This window comes from Molossus molossus, unplaced genomic scaffold (assembly GCF_014108415.1).
Source record: "Molossus molossus isolate mMolMol1 unplaced genomic scaffold, mMolMol1.p scaffold_m16_p_17, whole genome shotgun sequence".
NCBI lineage: Eukaryota > Metazoa > Chordata > Mammalia > Chiroptera > Molossidae > Molossus > Molossus molossus.
The window spans coordinates 23,996,121-24,015,796 of record NW_023425352.1 but is presented as its reverse complement, the minus strand read 5'-3'; the positions used below and the strand labels follow the sequence as shown (position 1 = coordinate 24,015,796).

Below are 19,676 nucleotides of genomic sequence, written 5' to 3'. Positions count from 1 at the left end.
CGGGTCTCTCAGGACCGCAGGCCAACACTCTAACCGCTGAGCCAAACCGGCCAGGGCTCAGCTCTACTTTTAAAGCTCCTTTCCCTCAGTGTCCCTAGAGGTCGGGCTGCCTGCCGGTGTCTGAGCCATCCTTTTGTGGCAGCTGCTGCTCACAGCTGGGCCACTGCTGGGGTAGTTGCAGCTATTTTCTGGGTCACTGTTGTCTTGGAAGTGCTTAGTCTTTTCTCACAATTCCTCTTGCTCTTCAACTTTCAGCCCCACCTCTCACCTCTTTCTCAATAGGACACGGCTATGTGTGTCTGAATCCTGACTGCCGGATGTGGTGTGACTTCTTATCCAAGAAGGCTCTTTGAGCTCCATGCAAATAGATGGGGGTGGGGCAGGGAGAGATTTGTGATAGATTACCATTCAATTTCATCTATTTATTTTATCCTAATCCTAGAGAGGTCATATCAAGGAAAGGAATTTTTGACTTGAAATAAAGTCAAACATACAAAGAAAATCTATTGTGGAAGTAAGGATTTATTTTGTGAATGTGGCACAAATCATACAGGTGCTTTCTTATTTATTTATTTATTTATTTTTTTATCCTCACCCAAGGGCATTTTTTGCATTTATCTTCAGATAGAATGGGAGGGAGAGAGGGAAGAAGAGAGAGAGAGAGAAACATCGATGTGAGAGAGACACATCGAGTGTTTGCCACCCGCATGACCCCAACCGGGGCTGGGGACAAACTGCAACCGAGGTACGTGCCCTTAGTGGGAACTGAACCCGGGACTCTCTGGTCCGTGGGCCAATGCTTTAACTGCTGAGCCAAACCGGCCAGGGCCATACAGATGCTTTCAATTGGAAATAGAAATCATACACATAGGCTATTTTATTAATTTCTCTGTTTGAAAAATCTACAGAAAATCGGTATATGTCCAAAGCCAAAGAAAGAGTGAAGGCCCCACCATATTGCTGATTGTGCTTGACAAGAGCCTTTTGCGGGCCTGGTCTTGGTTCTGCTACAGCATGGTTTATAAAGAATTGTACAGGATATAAATACATTGTTTGTATCCTTGGAGTTTTCAGGACACAGCTCTTTTTTTGTCAAGGGATTTACAGATTTAAACAAATGTCCATCAAGTTTTTAGAGAGTAGTATTTCTGTTCTATGCAGTTTTTAAAATGAAGAGAAAGGCTGTTGGGGTGGGGGTGGGATGCAGGGAGTAAGAGAAAAAGCAATTACTTTGAATTAAATTGTTGAAAGAGGAAAGTTCTTTCATCTAGGAACAAGGCACAGCTTGAAAGGCGGAGGCAGGTTGAGAAGCCCAGAAACAAGGGGTTTGGTGGTTAGTTCCGTGGGCTCCACCAGGGACTTCAGGGAGAAGTTCTGCAGGATGGTGGTAAGGAAGAGGAACAGCTCCATGCGGGCCAGGCCCTCTCCAACACAGAGCCGTTTTCCTGGAAGGAGGAAACAGTCCCATTAGCTTGCTCCAAATTCAAACACAATATGCCAAACAAAACAAAACCAAACAAAACAAACAAAAAACAAATACAGTATGCCCCTAAGAGCCATTGAAAACACTGACCAGAAAAGGGATGCTTATCAACTGAGGGAGGACAATAAATCTGTACAGGGATACATGTCAGTATATGTCAAAACTCTGTTAAGAAATTTTCTCTTTTTAAGTGGGTAACTCTCCTTCTGGGGATTTATCCTTAGGAATGAGAGATGCACCTGTTAGGATGTCACATCCCTATTTATGATATTGATGAGTTAGATGAACACTGTATATCCATCTAAAATGAATTAATGAAATAAATCCTTCTGCATCTATCATACAATGCAACCTAAATAAGTTTATGTGGAAGATTATTTAATACTACAGTCTGTCTTTTATCACAACAAACTAAATGAAAACAAATGATCAAAGATTGTACAGAAGGAACCAAAATTTTAAAATATACATTCATTATGCATACTTAGACAATTAACAGTGATTATCTCTGTGGGGTGAAATTGCAAATGATTTTTTTTTTTTATCCTCACCCGAGGACATTTTTCCATTTTTTGTTCAGGTAGAGTGGGAGGGAGAGAGAGGAACAGAGAGAGAGAGAGAGGGAAACATCGATGTGAAAGGGACACATCGAGTGGCTGCCACCTGCACAACCAACCAGGGCCGGGGACAAACTGCAACCGAGGCATGCGCCCCTAGCGGGAACCGAACCCGCGTCTCTCAGGACTGCAGGCCGACGCTGAGCCAAACCGGCCAGGGCTGCAAATGATTTTTATTTCTCTCTCTCTGCTTTTCTGCATTTTTCATCTTTTATGTTGAACATGTATTATCATTGTAGAAACAAAACATATTAGCTGTTATTTTTGAAAATATTTAGCAAATGATTAAATAAGATGAAGAAAAAGAATGTTTGCTGACCAATCCTAAATTGTTTTTATGAGCTTATGGGAAGTAGTAGTGGGGAGCCCACTAGCTCTTGCAAAGAGGCAAGAGTATGAGGGGCTCCGATTTCAGAGGAGAAAAAATATGAAGTAGCTGAGGTTTCTTTGATGGCCTCTGACTCTTAAGAATCAGAAAGTTAATAATCGTTAATAATTTAAAAAGAAGGGGAAAAAACTTGTGCATTTGCTTTGGAAAAGTCAATATTACAAAGGGGAAATCAACAGATAAGAGTTTGCAAGAGCAGGTCTCTTTGTCATCTGGTAATAGGTGACATTTGAATTGGATTGTTGGTTTCTTTAAAAACGAACATTATACTCAGTCACTCAACAACAAGAGTCCCTGGGTGACTTGCCTAATCCTACTGGTGCACAGACTTTTTTTTTCTTTTTTTTTATCCTCACTGGAGGACATTTTCCCATTTTTTGTTCAGATAGAGTGGGAGGGAGAGAGAGAGAAACATCGATGTGAAAGGGTCACATCGAGCGGCTGCCACCTGCACAACCCAACCAGGGCCGGGACAAACTGCAACGGAGGTACATGCCCTTAGCGGGAACCAAACCCAGGTCTCTCTTGACTGCAAGCCAACGCTCTAACAGCTGAGCAAAACCGGCCAGGGCTGGTGCACAGACTTAAAGGCTCTGTGCAGTTACATCAGAAACTGTAAGGTTCACTTGGTTGACTTTGCTATCACTTAGTTATGTCCTAAATTCAGTGAAACTAAAAGTTGTCCAAAATGTACATGTGTGTGTTATGGATGGATTTATTTGTATTTACCAAGGGAAAAAGGTACAAAGTAATCTGTTTTTCTGAGGCAGCCGTTTTTATCCAAAAAGTGGCCTGGGTCAAACTTCTCTGGATTGGGGAATTCCTTGCAATCATGTAAGACCGAAGACAACAACGGGAATACAGTCGTGCCCTGGAACCAAGAAACAAGAGAGGAGTTGTACTTTATCATGCCTATCCTGGCTTCATAAACAAGGCTAACACTCGTAATTATAGTGGACTGAACAGGACTGAACACCCTTAAGCTTGCCTGGTGAGTGATTGTCTCGATTTATGGCTATTTTACACACGCTATCATACAACATGTTTTATCGAGTAATAGGATGGTTCTCTTTGGTAAGAGTGCTGTTATGGTCAATGTGCAATAATCGAATTGTTGTTGATAAATGGGGGTTTGCAACCCACATTGTCTAGACATGAACTTTACTGGAACTGCTGCCTCACGTGGGAAGACCCCACTTTTTCACAATCTGTTCCTTTCTCAATTCAGGTGTAAAGGGGAGAACGAGAGATATGAAACCTTGAATCTACTGAATCAGACTCTCCTTCCCTCATTTGTAAAATGGGGTGGGGTAACAAAAACACAGGCTTTCTCCTAATTTACAGATTTTTGTGAGGCTTAAATGGCAAAATAATATTGAAAACTACCATTTATATTGGATGCTTCACATTTGCCACACACTGTGCTTAGTTAGCTCTTTATAAACTATTTAATTCTCACTTCAACTGTACCCAGCAGGCTCTTTTTGTTCCCATTGTATAAGTGAGGAAATTGCAATGCAGAGAGAAAAAATGGCTTACTTGAGGTTATACTTTTAGCAGGTGACATGTTTAGACTTTGACCCAAGCACCCCTTCTTTTTCTCATTTTTACTTTATTTTGTATGTTCTTAAACATAAATTTAGAATCACTGGAGTAGGCAATACATGCACATGGAATAAAATACCCCAAAAATGTATAAAAAAGTAAAAATAAGTTTCTCTTCTTATACTCACATCTCCTGGTTTTCTTCTTGATATGATTAATGTTACCATTTTATGATATATCCTTTGGGAGATATTTTATGGATTAAAAAATAAAAAGGACACACATATACATCCTCCACTATTTTCACACAAATAGTAGCATCCTATAATGTGCTATAGCTTGCTTAGTATTCCACTTTATAGAAATAAAGAAAATTTTAAAGTCTTTTATAAATGAACATTTGGGGATTTTTCAGTCTTCAAATATCACAACTATTATTGCAATAAATAATATTTTAAAAATTAATTAGTTAATTTTTGTTACAGATGTTTCTCCTGTCCCCCCCCCCCCCACGACACCCTCCTCCCTATCCTGCCCACAATAAATAATCTTATAAATAATCTTATTTGGAAAAAAATACATGCAAAGGATAAATTCCTAGTAGTGGAATTCAAATTGTATGTTTTGAATGTTTATAGATAGTACCATATTGCCTTCCATAAAAGTTACACCAATTTATACCACTAGCAAAACTATATGCTTTTTTCCCCCTTTATTGATTTTAGAGAGAGAGGAAGTGAGAGGAAGAGAGAGAGAGAAATATCGATCAGAGAGAACAATGATTGGCCGCCTCCTGTATGCCCTCCACTGGGGATCAGGCCCACAACCTAGACATGTGTCCTGACCAGGAATCGAACCAACAACCTCTTGATGCATGGGTCCATGCTCAACCACTGAACCACATATTACAATCCTGCCAACATATTATAATATGTTGCCAACATATTATAATAAAAAGAATTTTCTTTATAATTTTTATTTTCAATATATCTCATTGTGTAAGTATATTTTTTACACATTTAAAAACCATTTGTAACTATTACTATTCCAATTTTAATTGTCTTTCTTGTACTACATCTGTTGCTTTTTGGGTTTGTTCAAACTGACTGTAGGAGTTCATTTTATTTTTCAGTAATTAGTCCTTTCCTCTTATGAACTATGCAACATTTCCTCTAAGTTTGTCATTTATTTTTTGACTTTGTTTCTTTTTCCAGGCAGATTTTTCTTATTTGCATATAGCCAAATTTATTGATTTTTAAATACATGGCCTTCTTAGTCTTCTTTTTTGGGGGATGGAGGGTCAATGTTAGAAGTCTTTTGGAACTTTGAAATTCTCAAAAAAAAATTGGTTTTATTCCTGGTACTTTAATATTCTACACATATATATATTTGAGCCACCAAGAATAAATTTTCATGTTAGGTGTGAGGTAGGAGTCTGTTATTATTAATTTTCCACTCCTCCAGGAGTTTTCCAACCTCTCTTGAATAATCCATACTTTCCCTGTAGGGGAAAGTCACCTTTTTCAAGTACTAAGTTTTCATGTATAATTAAGTTTATTTCTAGACTTTATTCATTTGATCTGTCTTTTCAAGAAGCTGTATTACACTGCTTAAATAACTGTGACTTTATATTCTATTTTAACATTTGGAAGGATCTATCCCTGACTATGTTTTACTTTTCATATCAAATTTAGGATATGCTAGTTTAGTTCCAAGAAAATCTGATAAATATCTTCATTGAGATCTCATAAATGTATAGATTGATTTGGGAACAATTGTTATTTTTCTACCCAAACACAGAATAAGTCTTATAATTTATCCAAACATTTTATGTCTCTCATTAACATTCTAAAGTTTTCTTTTTATAAATCTTGAATATTTTTGTTCAGCTTATTCCTAAGTATTTTGTCCTTGTTTTTATTATTTAAATTTTTTTTTGTGTGTGGTACGTGCCCCTAGCAGGAACCAAATCTGGGACTCTCTGGTCCGCAGGCTGACACTCAACCGCTGAGCCAAACTGGCCAGGGCTAATGAAAACATTTTCATTATATTTTTATTTTTATTTTATATAGGTGGCAATTGATTTTTTAAATAATAAATTTGTAACTAACCACTGAATAATTCTGTTTTTGTAATGGTGCTTCAGCTAATTTTCTTGTATTTTCCAGATACCACTATATAATTTACAAAGTTGCTTCTTTCTTTTAAATGTTTTATCATTACTTTTTTCTGAATTCTATGTGAATAATATTAGTAATGATAGATAGCCTTGCTTTATTCCTGATATTAGGAATACTTTTAATCTTTCACCAATAAGCATGATTTGGGAAATATATGGGGTTTTTTTCTGGCTAAAGAGCTATTCATCTATTCCTACTTTTTTTTTATTTTTTATTTTTTATCCTCATCCGAGGACTCTTTCCATTTTTTGTTCAGGTAGAGTGGGAGGGAGAGAGAGGAACAGAGAGAGAGAGAAACATCGATGTGAAAGGAACACATCGAGTGGCTGCCACCCGCACAACCGACCAGGGCCGGGGACAAACTGCAACCGAGGTACGTGCCCTTAGCGGGAACCGAACCCGGGTCTCTCAGGACCGCAGGCCGACGCTCTAACCGCTGAGCCAAACCGGCCAGGGCTATTCCTACTTTATTAAGGGTTAAAAAAAATAAAAATGAAATACAAATCAGCAGTTACAAAATGGTCACAGGGATATAAAGTACAGCATAAGGAATATAGTCAAATAATATTGCAATAACTGTGTGTGGTGCCAGGTGGGTACGAGACTTATCAGAGGGATCACTTTGTAAGTTATATAAATGTCTAACCACTATATTGTACACCTGAAACTAATATAATATTAAATGTCAACTGTAATTGGAAAATAAAATTTTGAATTAAAAATGGACATTGAGCCTGGCCGGTGTGGTTCAGTGGTTGAGCAATGACCCATGCACCAAGAGGTCGCCGGTTTGATTCCCGGTCAGGGCACATGCCCAGGTTGTGGGCCAAATCCCCAGTGCGGGGCATGCAAGAGGCAGCTGACCAATGTTCTCTCTCATCGATGTTTCTATCTCTCTCTCTCCCTGTCCTTTTCTCTCGTTCTAAAATCGATAAAGAAAAAAATTTGTTAATGGACATTGAATATTATCAAAAGCATTTTCTGTATAAATGAGATTATCATGTAATTTTCTCCTAAATTCTATTTATATGATAAATTTTATTAAACTAGATTTCCTTATGTTAGAGCATTCCTGTATTCTTGATTATCTCCACTTGTAGATGTAGTATTTTTTGTTTTTTTTAATCCTCACCCAAGGACATTTTTCCATTTTTTGTTCAGATAGAGTGGAAGGGAGAGAGAGGAAGAGAGAGAGAGAGAGAGAGAGGGAAACATCGATGTGAAAGGGACACATCAAGTGGTTGCCACCCGCACGACCAACCAGGGCCAGGGACAAACTGCAACCGAGGTACATGCCCTTAGCGGGAACGGAACCGGGGTCTCTCTGGGCCGCAGGCCGACGCTCTAACCGCTGAGCCAAACCGGCCAGGGCTGGAGTAGTGTTTTTAATGTGATGCTAGACTTCACGTGCTAACAGAATTTTGTATTGATATTTTAAGTAAGATTGGTGGCTGTTTTGTAGCATTTTTATTCTGTTCTGTAATACTTTGATCAAGTTTGGCACCTTTCTTCCTCTTCTATGCTCTGGAATTAATTAAATGGAATTATTTAAATCCAAGCCCCTAATCACTACAGGAGACTGACTACATCCATAGTGTGCATGAAAAGGTTTTGGTAAACACTAAGTGTTCTATAAATATTAACTTTTAGGGGCAGCAATACCTCAAATGTCCTGGTACATAAAGTCCTGGGAGGAGCACATTTCGGTCAAAGAAGGTTGACATTTGGCTTGATTACCTTAAAGCCACAGACACATTTTCCATCCCCCCCCCCCTTTTTTTATCCTTACCTGAGGACATTTTTTCATTTTTTGTTCAGATAGAGTGGGAGGGAGGCAGGGAGGGAGGGAGGGAGGGGGAGAGAGGGAGGGAGAGAGGGAGGGAGAGAGAGAGAGAGAGACATCCATGTGAAAGGGACACATCGAGTGGCTGCCACCTGCACGACCCATCCAGGGCCGGGGACAAACTGCAACCAAGGTACGTGCCCTTAGCGGGAACCAAACCCGGGTCTCTCCAGACCGCAGGTTAATGCTCTAACTGCTGAGCCAAACCAGCCAGGGCTCCACTTCCCCTTTTATATAATCTATCATGAAAAATCAGATTTCATTTCCCATAAGATTCTCATGAATGGAAATCACTGCTCCCATAATACCTTTTTTATGAGAATGGGAAGGGCCTTCAAAGCCCCAGGTCAGCCCCTCCCATTCTAGGAAGGCAGAGACAGGTCTACAGAGGTGACAGAATGACCTGAGGGTACACTGCATGGCAGTGACAGATTTCAAACCTAGGCCATCTGACTCTGACCTTGTGTGCTTTCCATTATGCACAACTGCCTCTCTTCTGGCAATAGAACTGAGAGCCTCTCACAGGCCCCACTGAGGGCCCGTGCAACCCCTTCTATCCCAGTCAATTTCCCCAGACACATCTAACCTTGGGGATGACATATTGTCTGAATTTCGTGTCCCGGGTCACAGCATGGGGTAAATTAGAAGGCAAGAGGTTGATGTATCTTTGTATCTCATTCAACACAGCCTCTGTGTAGGGCATCTTCATCTTGTCCTTCATACTGGGGCTCTGGTTGTGTCCAATCACTCTGTCAATTTCTTCATGAACTTTGGCTGCAGAGACATGAATCATGAATGCCACTCAAGAGATGTGTTCCCTGGATACCTGGAAATTACCTAAATGCTTGCAATATACAACAGAAAGTGGTCTAGAAAAGGTCCCCAAGGTCAAAGACATATTGCTAAACAGCCCTTTGCTCTGCTCCTGATGGAATTTCTCCTTTCTATTTTGCTGTAAATACCAGAAAGTTTGCTGAAGGAAACATAAAGGCTTGTTAACTATGTTCTCAGCCTTCTGGCTTCATTAGTTTGTTCTCATATACAGGTGAGGCGAGGACCTTTGTGGCAGAGATTATGGTTAAACCCATGATTCCTGGCAAAGCAGCTATTGAAGGAAAATGTTTGATCCTCACTCTAGTGGGAGCATCTCCTTTGTCACATTCATCCAGTCTTGTACATGTTTTGTAGGAATGGTAAATGCCATTTTGTTGAGCAGTATAAACACTGGCTTTGTAAGACCTATGCTCTGAGAATGTGCTTGAGAAAATCGAGCTACTACAATTTCATTTCTGAATGTTAAGATATATCAAAGATAAAAATCCCCTTTGGGGAATCTGGTCCATTTTCAGGTCGGGAAAACAGAGGCCTGAAAGATGAAGTAACTTGTTTGAAGTCACATAGCCAGGTATTGACAGGCCCGAGATGAGGATCCAGCATGGCGACCCATGAGTCCCTCATCAAAACAGGGCTTACTCTGTGGCACTGCACCTCGTATATAAGAGTAAGGATTCAGAAGACCCTCTGTTTTCAACTTAGATGACTGCCTTTGAGTTCTTAAAGGTGTTTCTTCCTTATCAGTATTATTAGAATTCTGGTCTACCAAAGCAAAAACACATAGATGGTCCTTCGCATGATGCTCTACAAGGCAGCTCAGAGAAAGCGAAGCAGTCACTGTGAGCAGTATCTTTCCACCCTCATCTGGTGCCTGGATCTTATTTTTTATTTGGCCACTAGAATATTTACTGTACCTTCCATTCTGGATGCTTCATTAGGAGCAGGAGCCCATATCTCAGGGTGGAACTGGTTGTCTCTGTTCCTGCTGCAAACAAATTGGATCCACAGTGTACCAAGTTCTCCAAGTGAAATTCAGACACTGGGTTGTTTCTCCTGTAGATGGTAGAATTAATGGCTACATGAGTTAAAAGGAAGGCAATGACTCATCAGAGCTCCACAATCATGCTTCTTTACTAGTAAAGAAGCTGATGAACAAAATAGACCTAGAGATGTAGAAAGAAGTAGAAACAGTCCAGCCAGCGTGGCTCAGTGGTTGAGCATTGACCCATGCGCCAAGAGGTCACCGGTTCGATTCCTGGTCAGGGCACATCCCCAAGTTGTGGGCCCAATACCCAGTGGGGGGTATGCAGGAGGCAGCCAATCAATGTTCTCTCTCATCAATGTTTGTATCTCTTTCTAACCACTGAGCCACACTGGCTGGACTGTATCCTACTTTTTTCTACATCTCTGGGTCTATTTTGTTCATCAGCTTATTTTGTTCACTATATTCCATAAATAAGTGAGATCATGTGGTCTTTGGTGTTTTCCTCAAAAAATTAAAAATTGAACTGCCATTTGACCCAGTGATCCTACTTCTAGGAATATATCCTAAGAAGCCTGACACATGAATCAGAAAGAATATATGTACCTCTATGTTCATAGCAGCACTATTTACAATTGCTAAGATCTGGAAACAGCCTAAGGGGCCATCAATAGATGAGTGGATAAAAAAGCTGTGGTACATGTACACAATGGAATATTATGCAGCTGTAAGAAAGAAAGATCTCCCTTAAATAATTTTCATATCAATCCCTGTTTTAGGCTCTGCTACCAGGAAACTGACCTTCAGGCAACTCCTAACTGTTCTCTCTGCATCTACTGCTGACCCCTCCAGGATGTCCTTTACATCACAACATTTTCCTTTGGAGTGAAGAGGATATTTTGATGAGTTTAAATGCCTCTACTGACTCCAAGGAAATTTCTGAGCAGTAAAGGAGCTTTGGCACACCTTTCTTAGACATGTTTTCTAAGGAAACAGGCTATCCAAACCAGCCCTTTAGAACTTAAGACTAAACAAGTTATCATTAATTAAATGTTTGCTATAATTTGCACATTTCTGATAATGATTGAATGGTATTTTTCTTTCATTTAAATATACTTGAGGGACATTTGCATAGATAATGTTAGTTTTATAGGGTTCAAAGTATAATTTTCATATTTTTAGTTGTTATATATGTTTATACATGAAATATCATTTTTCCAATCTGTTGCTGCTCACCATCTTGGCTGCTTTCCTACTGATGTACTTGTGCACAGTCATACTAGTATTTTTTGAGACAGTCTGAGGGTTAGTGGGTGGATGAGTATTTGCTATTCAATAGTTTTTTAATCCTCACCTGAGGACAGATAGAGTGGGAGGCAGAGAAAGGGAAAAGAGAGAGAGACAGAGAAACATCGACGTGAAAGGGACACATCGAGTGGCTGCCTTCTGCATGACCCAACCAGGTCTGGGGACAAACTGCAACCGAGGTATGTGCCCTTAGCAAGAACTGAACCTGGGTCTCTCTGGACCCCAGGCCGATGCTCTAACCACTGAGCCAAACCGGCCAGGGCAACTATTCAATAGTTTTAATACCACTCATGGTTAATGTATAATGTGTTTGCTGTAGAATCTTTAGCCACCACCCATTTCACTGTTTTCTCTGTTTTTTTTTTAATCCTTACTCAAGGACACTTTTTGCATTTATCTTTAGATAGAGCAGGAGGGAGAGAGGGAGGGAGAGAGAGAGAGAAACATTGATGTGAGAGACACATTGACTGATCGCCACCCACACAACCCCAACGGGGGCCAGGGACAAACTGCAAGCGAGGTACATGCCCTTAGCAGGAACCAAACCCGGGACTCTCTGATTTATGGGCCGACGCTCTAACCACTGAGCCAAACCGGCCAGGGCTAGCCTCCACTCATTTCAAATAACGAAGTTGTTTCTATGAGAAAACACAATCCGTTTTTTTATAATGTATGGGTCTATGACAGACTGCAAAAATGGCTGACTACATGTGTGTAAGTGAAGCGTAAAGAAAATGCATGTGTTTTATCCACCCCAAGGTAAATATATGTTCAGAAACATGCATTTCTATGTATGTATGTATAGCATGGAGGTCGTCCTAAATATGTATCGAGAATATTTAAATGCTAATGTACAAGTATAGGAAGTAAATAAAAATACAAAGGAAAAAGAGGGCTTCAGACCATTTTTGAAGTTCTATTATTACTGATAATAGTGTACCCCATTGCCATAAAAATCAAAATACCAAGAATTACCTACACGGTGTGACCGTGCTCTCTGGGGAAGGAGACGCGGTATTGGAGACGGTGCATACATACCTGTTCCATCTTGCTGAGGAAACAGTCGAGGTAGTCTCGAGGGTTATTCTGATCCAGGGACTCTTGGTGCTCTTTCACTTTTTCCAGAATGAAATCTTTAACATCTTGAATCCTTTTGGAAAATGATCTGTGCTCTCCGGGAAGATGCCTTATGAGGTTCGGCCACAGATTATACATCTAAGTATGAGGGGAAAACACACAGGACATTCAGTTTGTAAAGAGGCCAGAGTTTCTAAATGGCGTGTCTAACCCTCTGTGTGGTCTAACCAGATAATCCCTTCCTCTACTTCCAAGCAGAAGAGAAGGGAAGATAAATATTACATACAAAAGAGCAGCCCCTGTTCATCTCCTTGCTCATCCCAGCTTTGGCCAACCCCGGAGTCATACAGGAGAAAATGGGTGGAGGGGCTTAAAAGAAATATATGCAACTGGGAATGTCTTATCTGTCTTCTTCTGTGTGAGTAAACCCATAGAGGCAAGCAGAGGGCAACTTCTGATAATGCTGGGATAACTGTCCTTGCACTCATTCACTCGACATACATGGAGGGAAGGTGACCATGAATGCTGACGTTGGCACCTTATTCCTGGAGTAGGGGAGTGGAGCTCATAGCCCTTTACCCAGCCTGCAAGCTGCCAGTGGACCAATGAGATCAACCAAGAGTACAGAGCCTTGGCCTTACCTGGTTCCATAGAGAGTTTACTCTCTGAAAATTTTCATTTAACAAACCCATCAGGTGAAGGAACTTCTCATCGTGGTACTGGAAACGCGAGTTGAAGAGGATGGAGCAGATCACATTGCAGGGAGCAAGTGAGAGGATGAAAGTAGGGTCAAAGGGCTGAGCTGATGTGAAAAATGAACAACATAATAGAATTTTCACAACACCAATCAGAAAGAATGTATGTACCCCTATGTTCATAGTAGCACTATTTACAATTGCTAAGATCTAGAAACAGCCCAAGTGTCCATCAGTAGATGAGTAGATAAAAAAGCTGTGGGCCCTGGCCGGTTTGGCTCAGCGGTTAGAGCGTTGGCCTGCGGTCCGGAGAGACCCGGGTTCGGTTCCCGCTAAGGGCACGTACTTCGGTTGCAGTTTGTCCCCGGCCCTGGTTGGTCGTGCGGGTGGCAGCCACTCGATGTGTCCCTTTCACGTCGATGTTTCTCTCTCTCTCTCTCTCCCTCCCACTCTATCTGTACAAAAATTGGAAAAATGTCCTCGGGTGAGGATAAAAAAAAAAAAAAAAAAGCTGTGGTACATGTACACAATGGAATACTATGCAGCAGTAAGAAAGAAAGATCTCTTATCCTTAGAGACGACATGGAGGAGTATTATCCTGGAGACTATTATCCTAAGTGAAACAAGCCAAGCTGAAAAAGACAAATACCACATGATCTCACTTATTTGTGGAATATAATGAACATAACAGTCTAAGGAATAGAGTAGACCCAGAGACATGGAAGTAGGGTACAGACTGACAACCCTCAGAAACGGGGGTGGTGGGGGGAGGAAGAGATAAACCACAGAACTTATATGCATAACCAATGAACATGGACAACAAAGCCGGGGACGGGGTGAGGGGAATGAGGAGGAGGGTGTCAATGGGGGAAAAAAAAGGAGAAACATCTGTAACAAAATTAAAATAAAAAATAAAAAAGACAAATACCACATGATCTCACTTATTTGTGGAATATAATGAACAAAGCAAGTTCAAAGACATGAAAGTGGGGTGCAAAATGACAAACCTCAGAAGAGGTGGACATCGGGGGAGGGAAGAGATAAACCACAGAACTTATATGCATGTATGTGTAAACAAGAACATAGACGATAATGCTGGAGGTGGGGGAATTGGGAGGAGGGTGTCAATGGGGGAAAAAGGAGGAACATTTGTAACAAAAATCAATAAATAAACATTAAGTAAATAAATAATCTATATAATCAAAAAAATTTTTAATCATGCCCTGGCCAGTTTGGCTCAGTGGTTAGAGAGTGTCAGCTTTCGGTCCAGAGAAACCTGGGTTCGGTTCCCGCTAAGGGCACGTACCTTGGCTGTTCCCGGCCCTAGTTGGTCGTGAGGGTGGCAGCTACTCAATGTGTCCCTTTCACGTCAATGTTTCTCTCTCTCTCTTTCTCTCTCTCTCCCTCCCACTTTATCTGAACAAAAAATGGAAAAATGTCCTCGGGTAAGGATTAAAAAAAAAAAAATTAAAAGAAAAAAAATTTTAAATCATTATTTTTAAAAAATAGAATTTTCACCTTCTCCCTGCTCAGATGTTTACATAGAATTTATTTCCTATAAACTTTTCCAAATTAGGATGTAAACACCTTCTAATAATACTGCTACTGGATAGTATTACACTATGCTAATAATAATATCAATTATGTTATTATATGAATACTTTAGTAGTCATAAGAGCCACAGTTGACATTATGGAGCATTTACTATATAATGGATAACATGTGACTGTCTTGCAAACTCAATTATTTCACTCTCATTCAGAGGTTTGATGTGTTAGCCCCATTTTTCAGATGTGGAAACTGCATCTTAGAGAAGTTAAGAAACTTGTCCAAATTTATATTCCAGTAAGTGCTGAAGTTGGAAAATGAGTCTAAACTAAAGGACTTGAGAGTCCTAACTAAAAGCCCTGCATCATTTTCTTCCTAACCCTTTTCCTAGCCAGCTCCCTGATTAAAGAGAGCAGGTGATGGACCACAAAGGGATTCCCAAAGGAGGAGCTTTGACTGGGAGCGGTGTGTGTGGGAAGTCCCCTTGTCCCCAACGGAGTGGAATTCACCCTTTGTTTTTCTGAGCTCCTCCACCAGGTACTTGGCTTCCTCCTGGATCCTCTCCTCAAGGCTTCTCTTCCCCATTCCAAAGTTCCTCAGGGTCATGAGGGAGAAGCGTCGCATTTGCTTCCATGTCTCTCCATTACTGAAAATGAGTCCTAGGGAAAGAAGCAAGGAGCAGGAAAGGACTTAGTGTCACAGAGTCGATCTTCCCTAAAGCTAATATCTTGTGTCTACTTGCAACTGTTTCCACTGCCCCTTAGCAGGGATTCAGCAAATGGCAAATTTTTTTTTTTAATCCTCACCTGAGGACACTTTTGCATTTATCTTCAGATAGAGCAGGAGGAAGAGAGGGAGAAAGAGAGAAACCTCGACGTGAGAGAGACACATCGAGTGGCCGCCACCCACACGACCCCAACTGGGGCCGGGGACAAACTGCAACCGAAGTACATGCCCTTAGCAGGAACTGAACCCGGGTCTCTCCGGACCGCAGGCCGACGCTCTAACCGCTGAGCCAAACCGGCCAGGGCAGCAAATGGCAATTTAAGAGCACAACCTATTTTGGGGTTTGGGTGAAATAATTGTCACAAAGAAAAGAAAACTGCCCAGCCGGTGTGGCTCAGTGGTTGAGCGTTGACCCACCAAGAAGTCACCAGTTCAATTCCCAATCAGGGCACATGCCCAGGTTGTGGGCCCAATCCCCAGTGAGGGGCATGCAGGAGGCGGCCAATTTATGTTCTCTCTCATTGATGTTTCCATCTCTCTCCCTCAACCTTCCTCTCTCTCTAAAATCAATAAAGTAAAAGAAGTAAAAGAAGAAGAAGAAAAGGAATGCCTGTTTAAGGATTGTGAACCCGAAGCTGCGACCCGTGAATATCAGATCAATGAAAGCGGAGAGAACTGCACAGCAGGCGCGGAGAGTGGGGCTCATGCTCTAAAATGTGATCGTACCTCTCAGTCTGAGAGTTTGATTGAAAGGGGGGAATTGTTAATAAAAGAAATACGGGCCAAAATGGAGTCACTTTTGCTAAGCCACGTCACCAAATCAAAACTTAATTACTGCCCTGGCCAGTTTGGCTCAGCGGTTAGAGCGTCAGCCTGCGGTCCGCAGAGACCCGGGTTCGGTTCCCGCTAAGGGCATGTACTTCGGTTGCAGTTTGTCCCCGGCCCTGGTTGGTCGTGCGGGTGGCAGCCACTCGATGTGTCCCTTCACATCGATGTTTCTCTCTCTCTCTCTCTCTCTCTCGCCCTTCCTCTCTCTCCCTCCCGCTCTATCTGTACAAAAAATGGAAAAATGTCCTCGGGTGAGGATAAAAAAAAAAAAAAAAAAAAACTTAATTACTAACCTGACTGCAGTTTCAGCCTCTCCCAGGAGCGGAATTTTAAACCCATCAGTCTGGAATTTCCTAATCTATGCAGCCAGGTAATCTACATGATAAAACTCCTGCCATTCCCTTTCTCCCAAAAGTAGAGGACTTGACCTAAGAATAAGTCTTTCTTTCCTTTTGCTAATAACTCCCCTCCCATACCTGTCTGCCTGTTAACACCTTCCCTTTTGTACAACCCCTCAGAAGTCGTTCTTGTTGATAGAACAGAAGCTGTCCGATATGTTGGATAGCTTCATAAAACCAATTCAATCTTCAAATTTACTCAGTTGAATTTTGTTCTTCAACAGAATCAACTCTACTTCTCTGGGACTTGCAATTTTACAATTTTAAGTGGTTTGGAGGTATTAACTGTATTCTTTTACATATACCAAATATTACACAATCAAAATAAAAACAAAGATGGGGCTGGCTATGCGGAAAGACAAAGGATGGGTTTAGAAGGTTAGGGCTTGAGGCAAAGGATATCAACTGATCTCTCGACTTTCAGGAAGTAGAGGGAGCTAGAGATTGGGTTCACTCATGTAGTCAATGACTCAATCCATCATGCTCATGTAATAGGAACTCTACACCAAAGCTCAGGTGAGCTTCCTGGTTGGTGAACACATCAATGTGCCCAGAGGGTGACACATTCCGATTCCCAGGGAGAGGACAGAGAAGTTCTGTGATTGGGACTCTCTCAACCCTTGCCCTATGTGTCTCTTCATTTCCATCCTTCATATAATAAAACTATAATTGCAAGTTAGCACCTTCCTGAGTTCTGTGAATAAGTCTACCAACTATTAGACCTAAGGAGGTCACAGGAACCCCTGAATTTTTCACCAGTTGGTCAGAAACATGGGTGACCTGGGAATCCCTGAATTATGGCTAGCATCTGAAGTGAGGGCAGTCTTGGGGATGATGCCTTTAACCTATGGCGTCTGCACTAACTCTGGGTAATAGCATCAAAATTACATTGCAGTACTGTAGCATCTAATCAGTTGCTTGGTGCACATCAGACATTTATTGTTAGTTAATCATTTCTTGCTAAAGAAATTAACCCATATTTTGATTTGAAACATACCATATCCTTTCAGGACATCTGAAATAATTGGAAAAGGCCCTCTACCGAGGAATTCATCACCTTGGTTGACCAGCGCTTCCTTCACCACCTCATATCCATGCAAGACCACGACAGGCTTGGGACCAAAGTACAGCGTGAACACAGGGCCATACTCTTTGGCTAACTGGAAAGAAGATTCAAGCAGTTGTATAAATGCTATTGTGAAATCTCTCCACTGGAGGATTGGGTAGAAATTAAGTAATAATTTATACTTAGCTTAGCCTTTGCCCCTTCCATTCCATTTTAGAAATTTAACCTAGGGTATAGTCAAGGATTCACTCTTTCCATTTATTTAGTAAGCACCAATACTGTGTCAGACACTGTGGACAGCCCAGGAGCCCCGATGGAACGTAGAATCGAGTCAAGTTTTAGGCAGCAAACAGCCAAACAAACTACATTTGCAATAGAAATTGAGCATAATTCTATGAACGTGAAGAGTACTGTGTTGGATAATAATGGGAAAACTTAATAAAACAGAGAGGTCAGGCATCTATGAGGAGGTAAGATTTAAAGTTCAACTAAAACTGAGAAGGAAGGATCCAGGACAAGGGTTTGGGGGAGAGCTCACTAAGCAGGTATGAAAAAGGACGAAAATCTATATATTTATCATAGCATTGTTCTAAGAGGAAAAAGAGAGTATTGAACAGCCAACAATTGGGGCACAGTTTTCAAACACCATTCTACTCTATTTTTATAGGTTTGACTATTTTAGATTCCACATGTAAGTGAGGTCATGCATTATAAGTCTTTCTGTGTCTGATATATTACTTAGGATAATATCTTCCAAGTTCATCCATGTTGTAAATAGCAGGGTTTCCTTCTTTTCTTTTCCTCACCCGAGGACATTTTTCCATTTTTTGTTCAGATAGAATGGGAGGGAGAGAGAGAGAGAGAGAAACATTCATGTGAAAGGGACACATCGAGTGATTGCCACCCGTACGACCCAACCAGGGCCGGGGACAAATTGCAACTGAGGTATGTGCCCTTAGTGGGAACTGAACCCGGGTCTCTCCGGACGGCAGGCCGATGCTCTAACTGCTGAGCCAAATGGGCCAGGGCCTTATTTTCTTAAAAGCTAAATAATATGCCCTGGCCGGTTTGGCTCAGCGGTTAGAGCGTTGGCCTGCGGTCCGGAGAGACCCGGGTTCGGTTCCCACGAAGGGCACGTACCTCGGTTGCAGCTGGTCCCCGGCCCTGGTTGGGTCGTGCAGGTGGCAACCACTTGATGTGTCCCTTTCACGTCGATGTTTCTCTCTTTCTCTCCCTCCCACTCTATCTGAAAAAAATATCGAAAAATGTCCTCGGGTGAGGATAAAAAAATAAAAGCTAAATAATATTCCAGTATGTGTGGGAGAGAATAGGCAGATTGATAGATAGATGATAGGTAGATACCCCACATTTAAAAAATTTATCCATTGATGGACATATATAGGTTATTATGGATAATACACCCTTGTACAATGAACTCCTGGTGACAGTATCTTTTCTCATGAGTCAGGGTAGCAGAGCTGGGTTGTATCAGAGCATGACGTTGGGGAGGGGAGTGAGGATCACAATGTATCCTATTGATCATTTAGTGTAAAATAGTAGTAACAATAATAATCATATCAAAGGACGTTTAACATTTAACACATTTTTACATTTGCTGGGCTTGCCTTTTGGTAAGTATTATTTACTGAGGGGATTGGATGCCTTTCAATGAAAATATTGTGAAGGACAAACACATGCTAAGTGAACTACAGTAAAAATTATTCCATTAAGCAAGGAAGGAAATATACATCAGCCAGAGTTAACCCATTGTATAGTTAATTCATCCCTCGGGCGTAACGGCTAACTGCAGATATCTGCTTCTGTACGTGCTTGCTTGCTCGCAAACCTTTGGCCCACATTTCTTAACAGGGGCTAAGACAACTATATGAGCAACCCTCCCCCGCGAACCCCAAGCTTGGGGCTGCTCTCTCCTCTGCGTAGGATGGGACAGTTGCGGCACGGTTAATAAAGCTCTCTTAATTTGAACCCAGTTCAGAGTCTGAGTCTGGTCTGTCTCGTTGGTCTACATTTGGAGATCTACAGCATTTTGACAAGTGAGGTCCCCCTCTGGCAGGTTGACCTCCTCAGACTCCAGGAGACAGGTCCATCCCGGGAGCGGACGGGCGGTCTAGGGGAAGGCCTCGGAGAGACGTTCCTC

General features: G+C 41.4%; 1 protein-coding gene across 1 annotated transcript; it reads right to left on the bottom strand.

Moving 5' to 3' along the window:
- Window positions 1-1,263: 1,263 nt before the first annotated feature.
- On the bottom strand, window positions 1,264-19,377 carry LOC118632707 (cytochrome P450 2C23-like). Its single transcript, XM_036265932.1, has 9 exons — window positions 19,345-19,377; window positions 17,450-17,612; window positions 15,010-15,159; window positions 12,899-13,059; window positions 12,219-12,395; window positions 8,894-9,029; window positions 8,643-8,830; window positions 3,218-3,359; window positions 1,264-1,445 (listed from the first exon to the last, which is right to left on the bottom strand). Exons 1-9 carry the CDS (start codon window positions 19,375-19,377, stop codon window positions 1,264-1,266), a joined length of 1,332 nt encoding a protein of 443 aa, XP_036121825.1.
- Window positions 19,378-19,676: the final 299 nt, after the last annotated feature.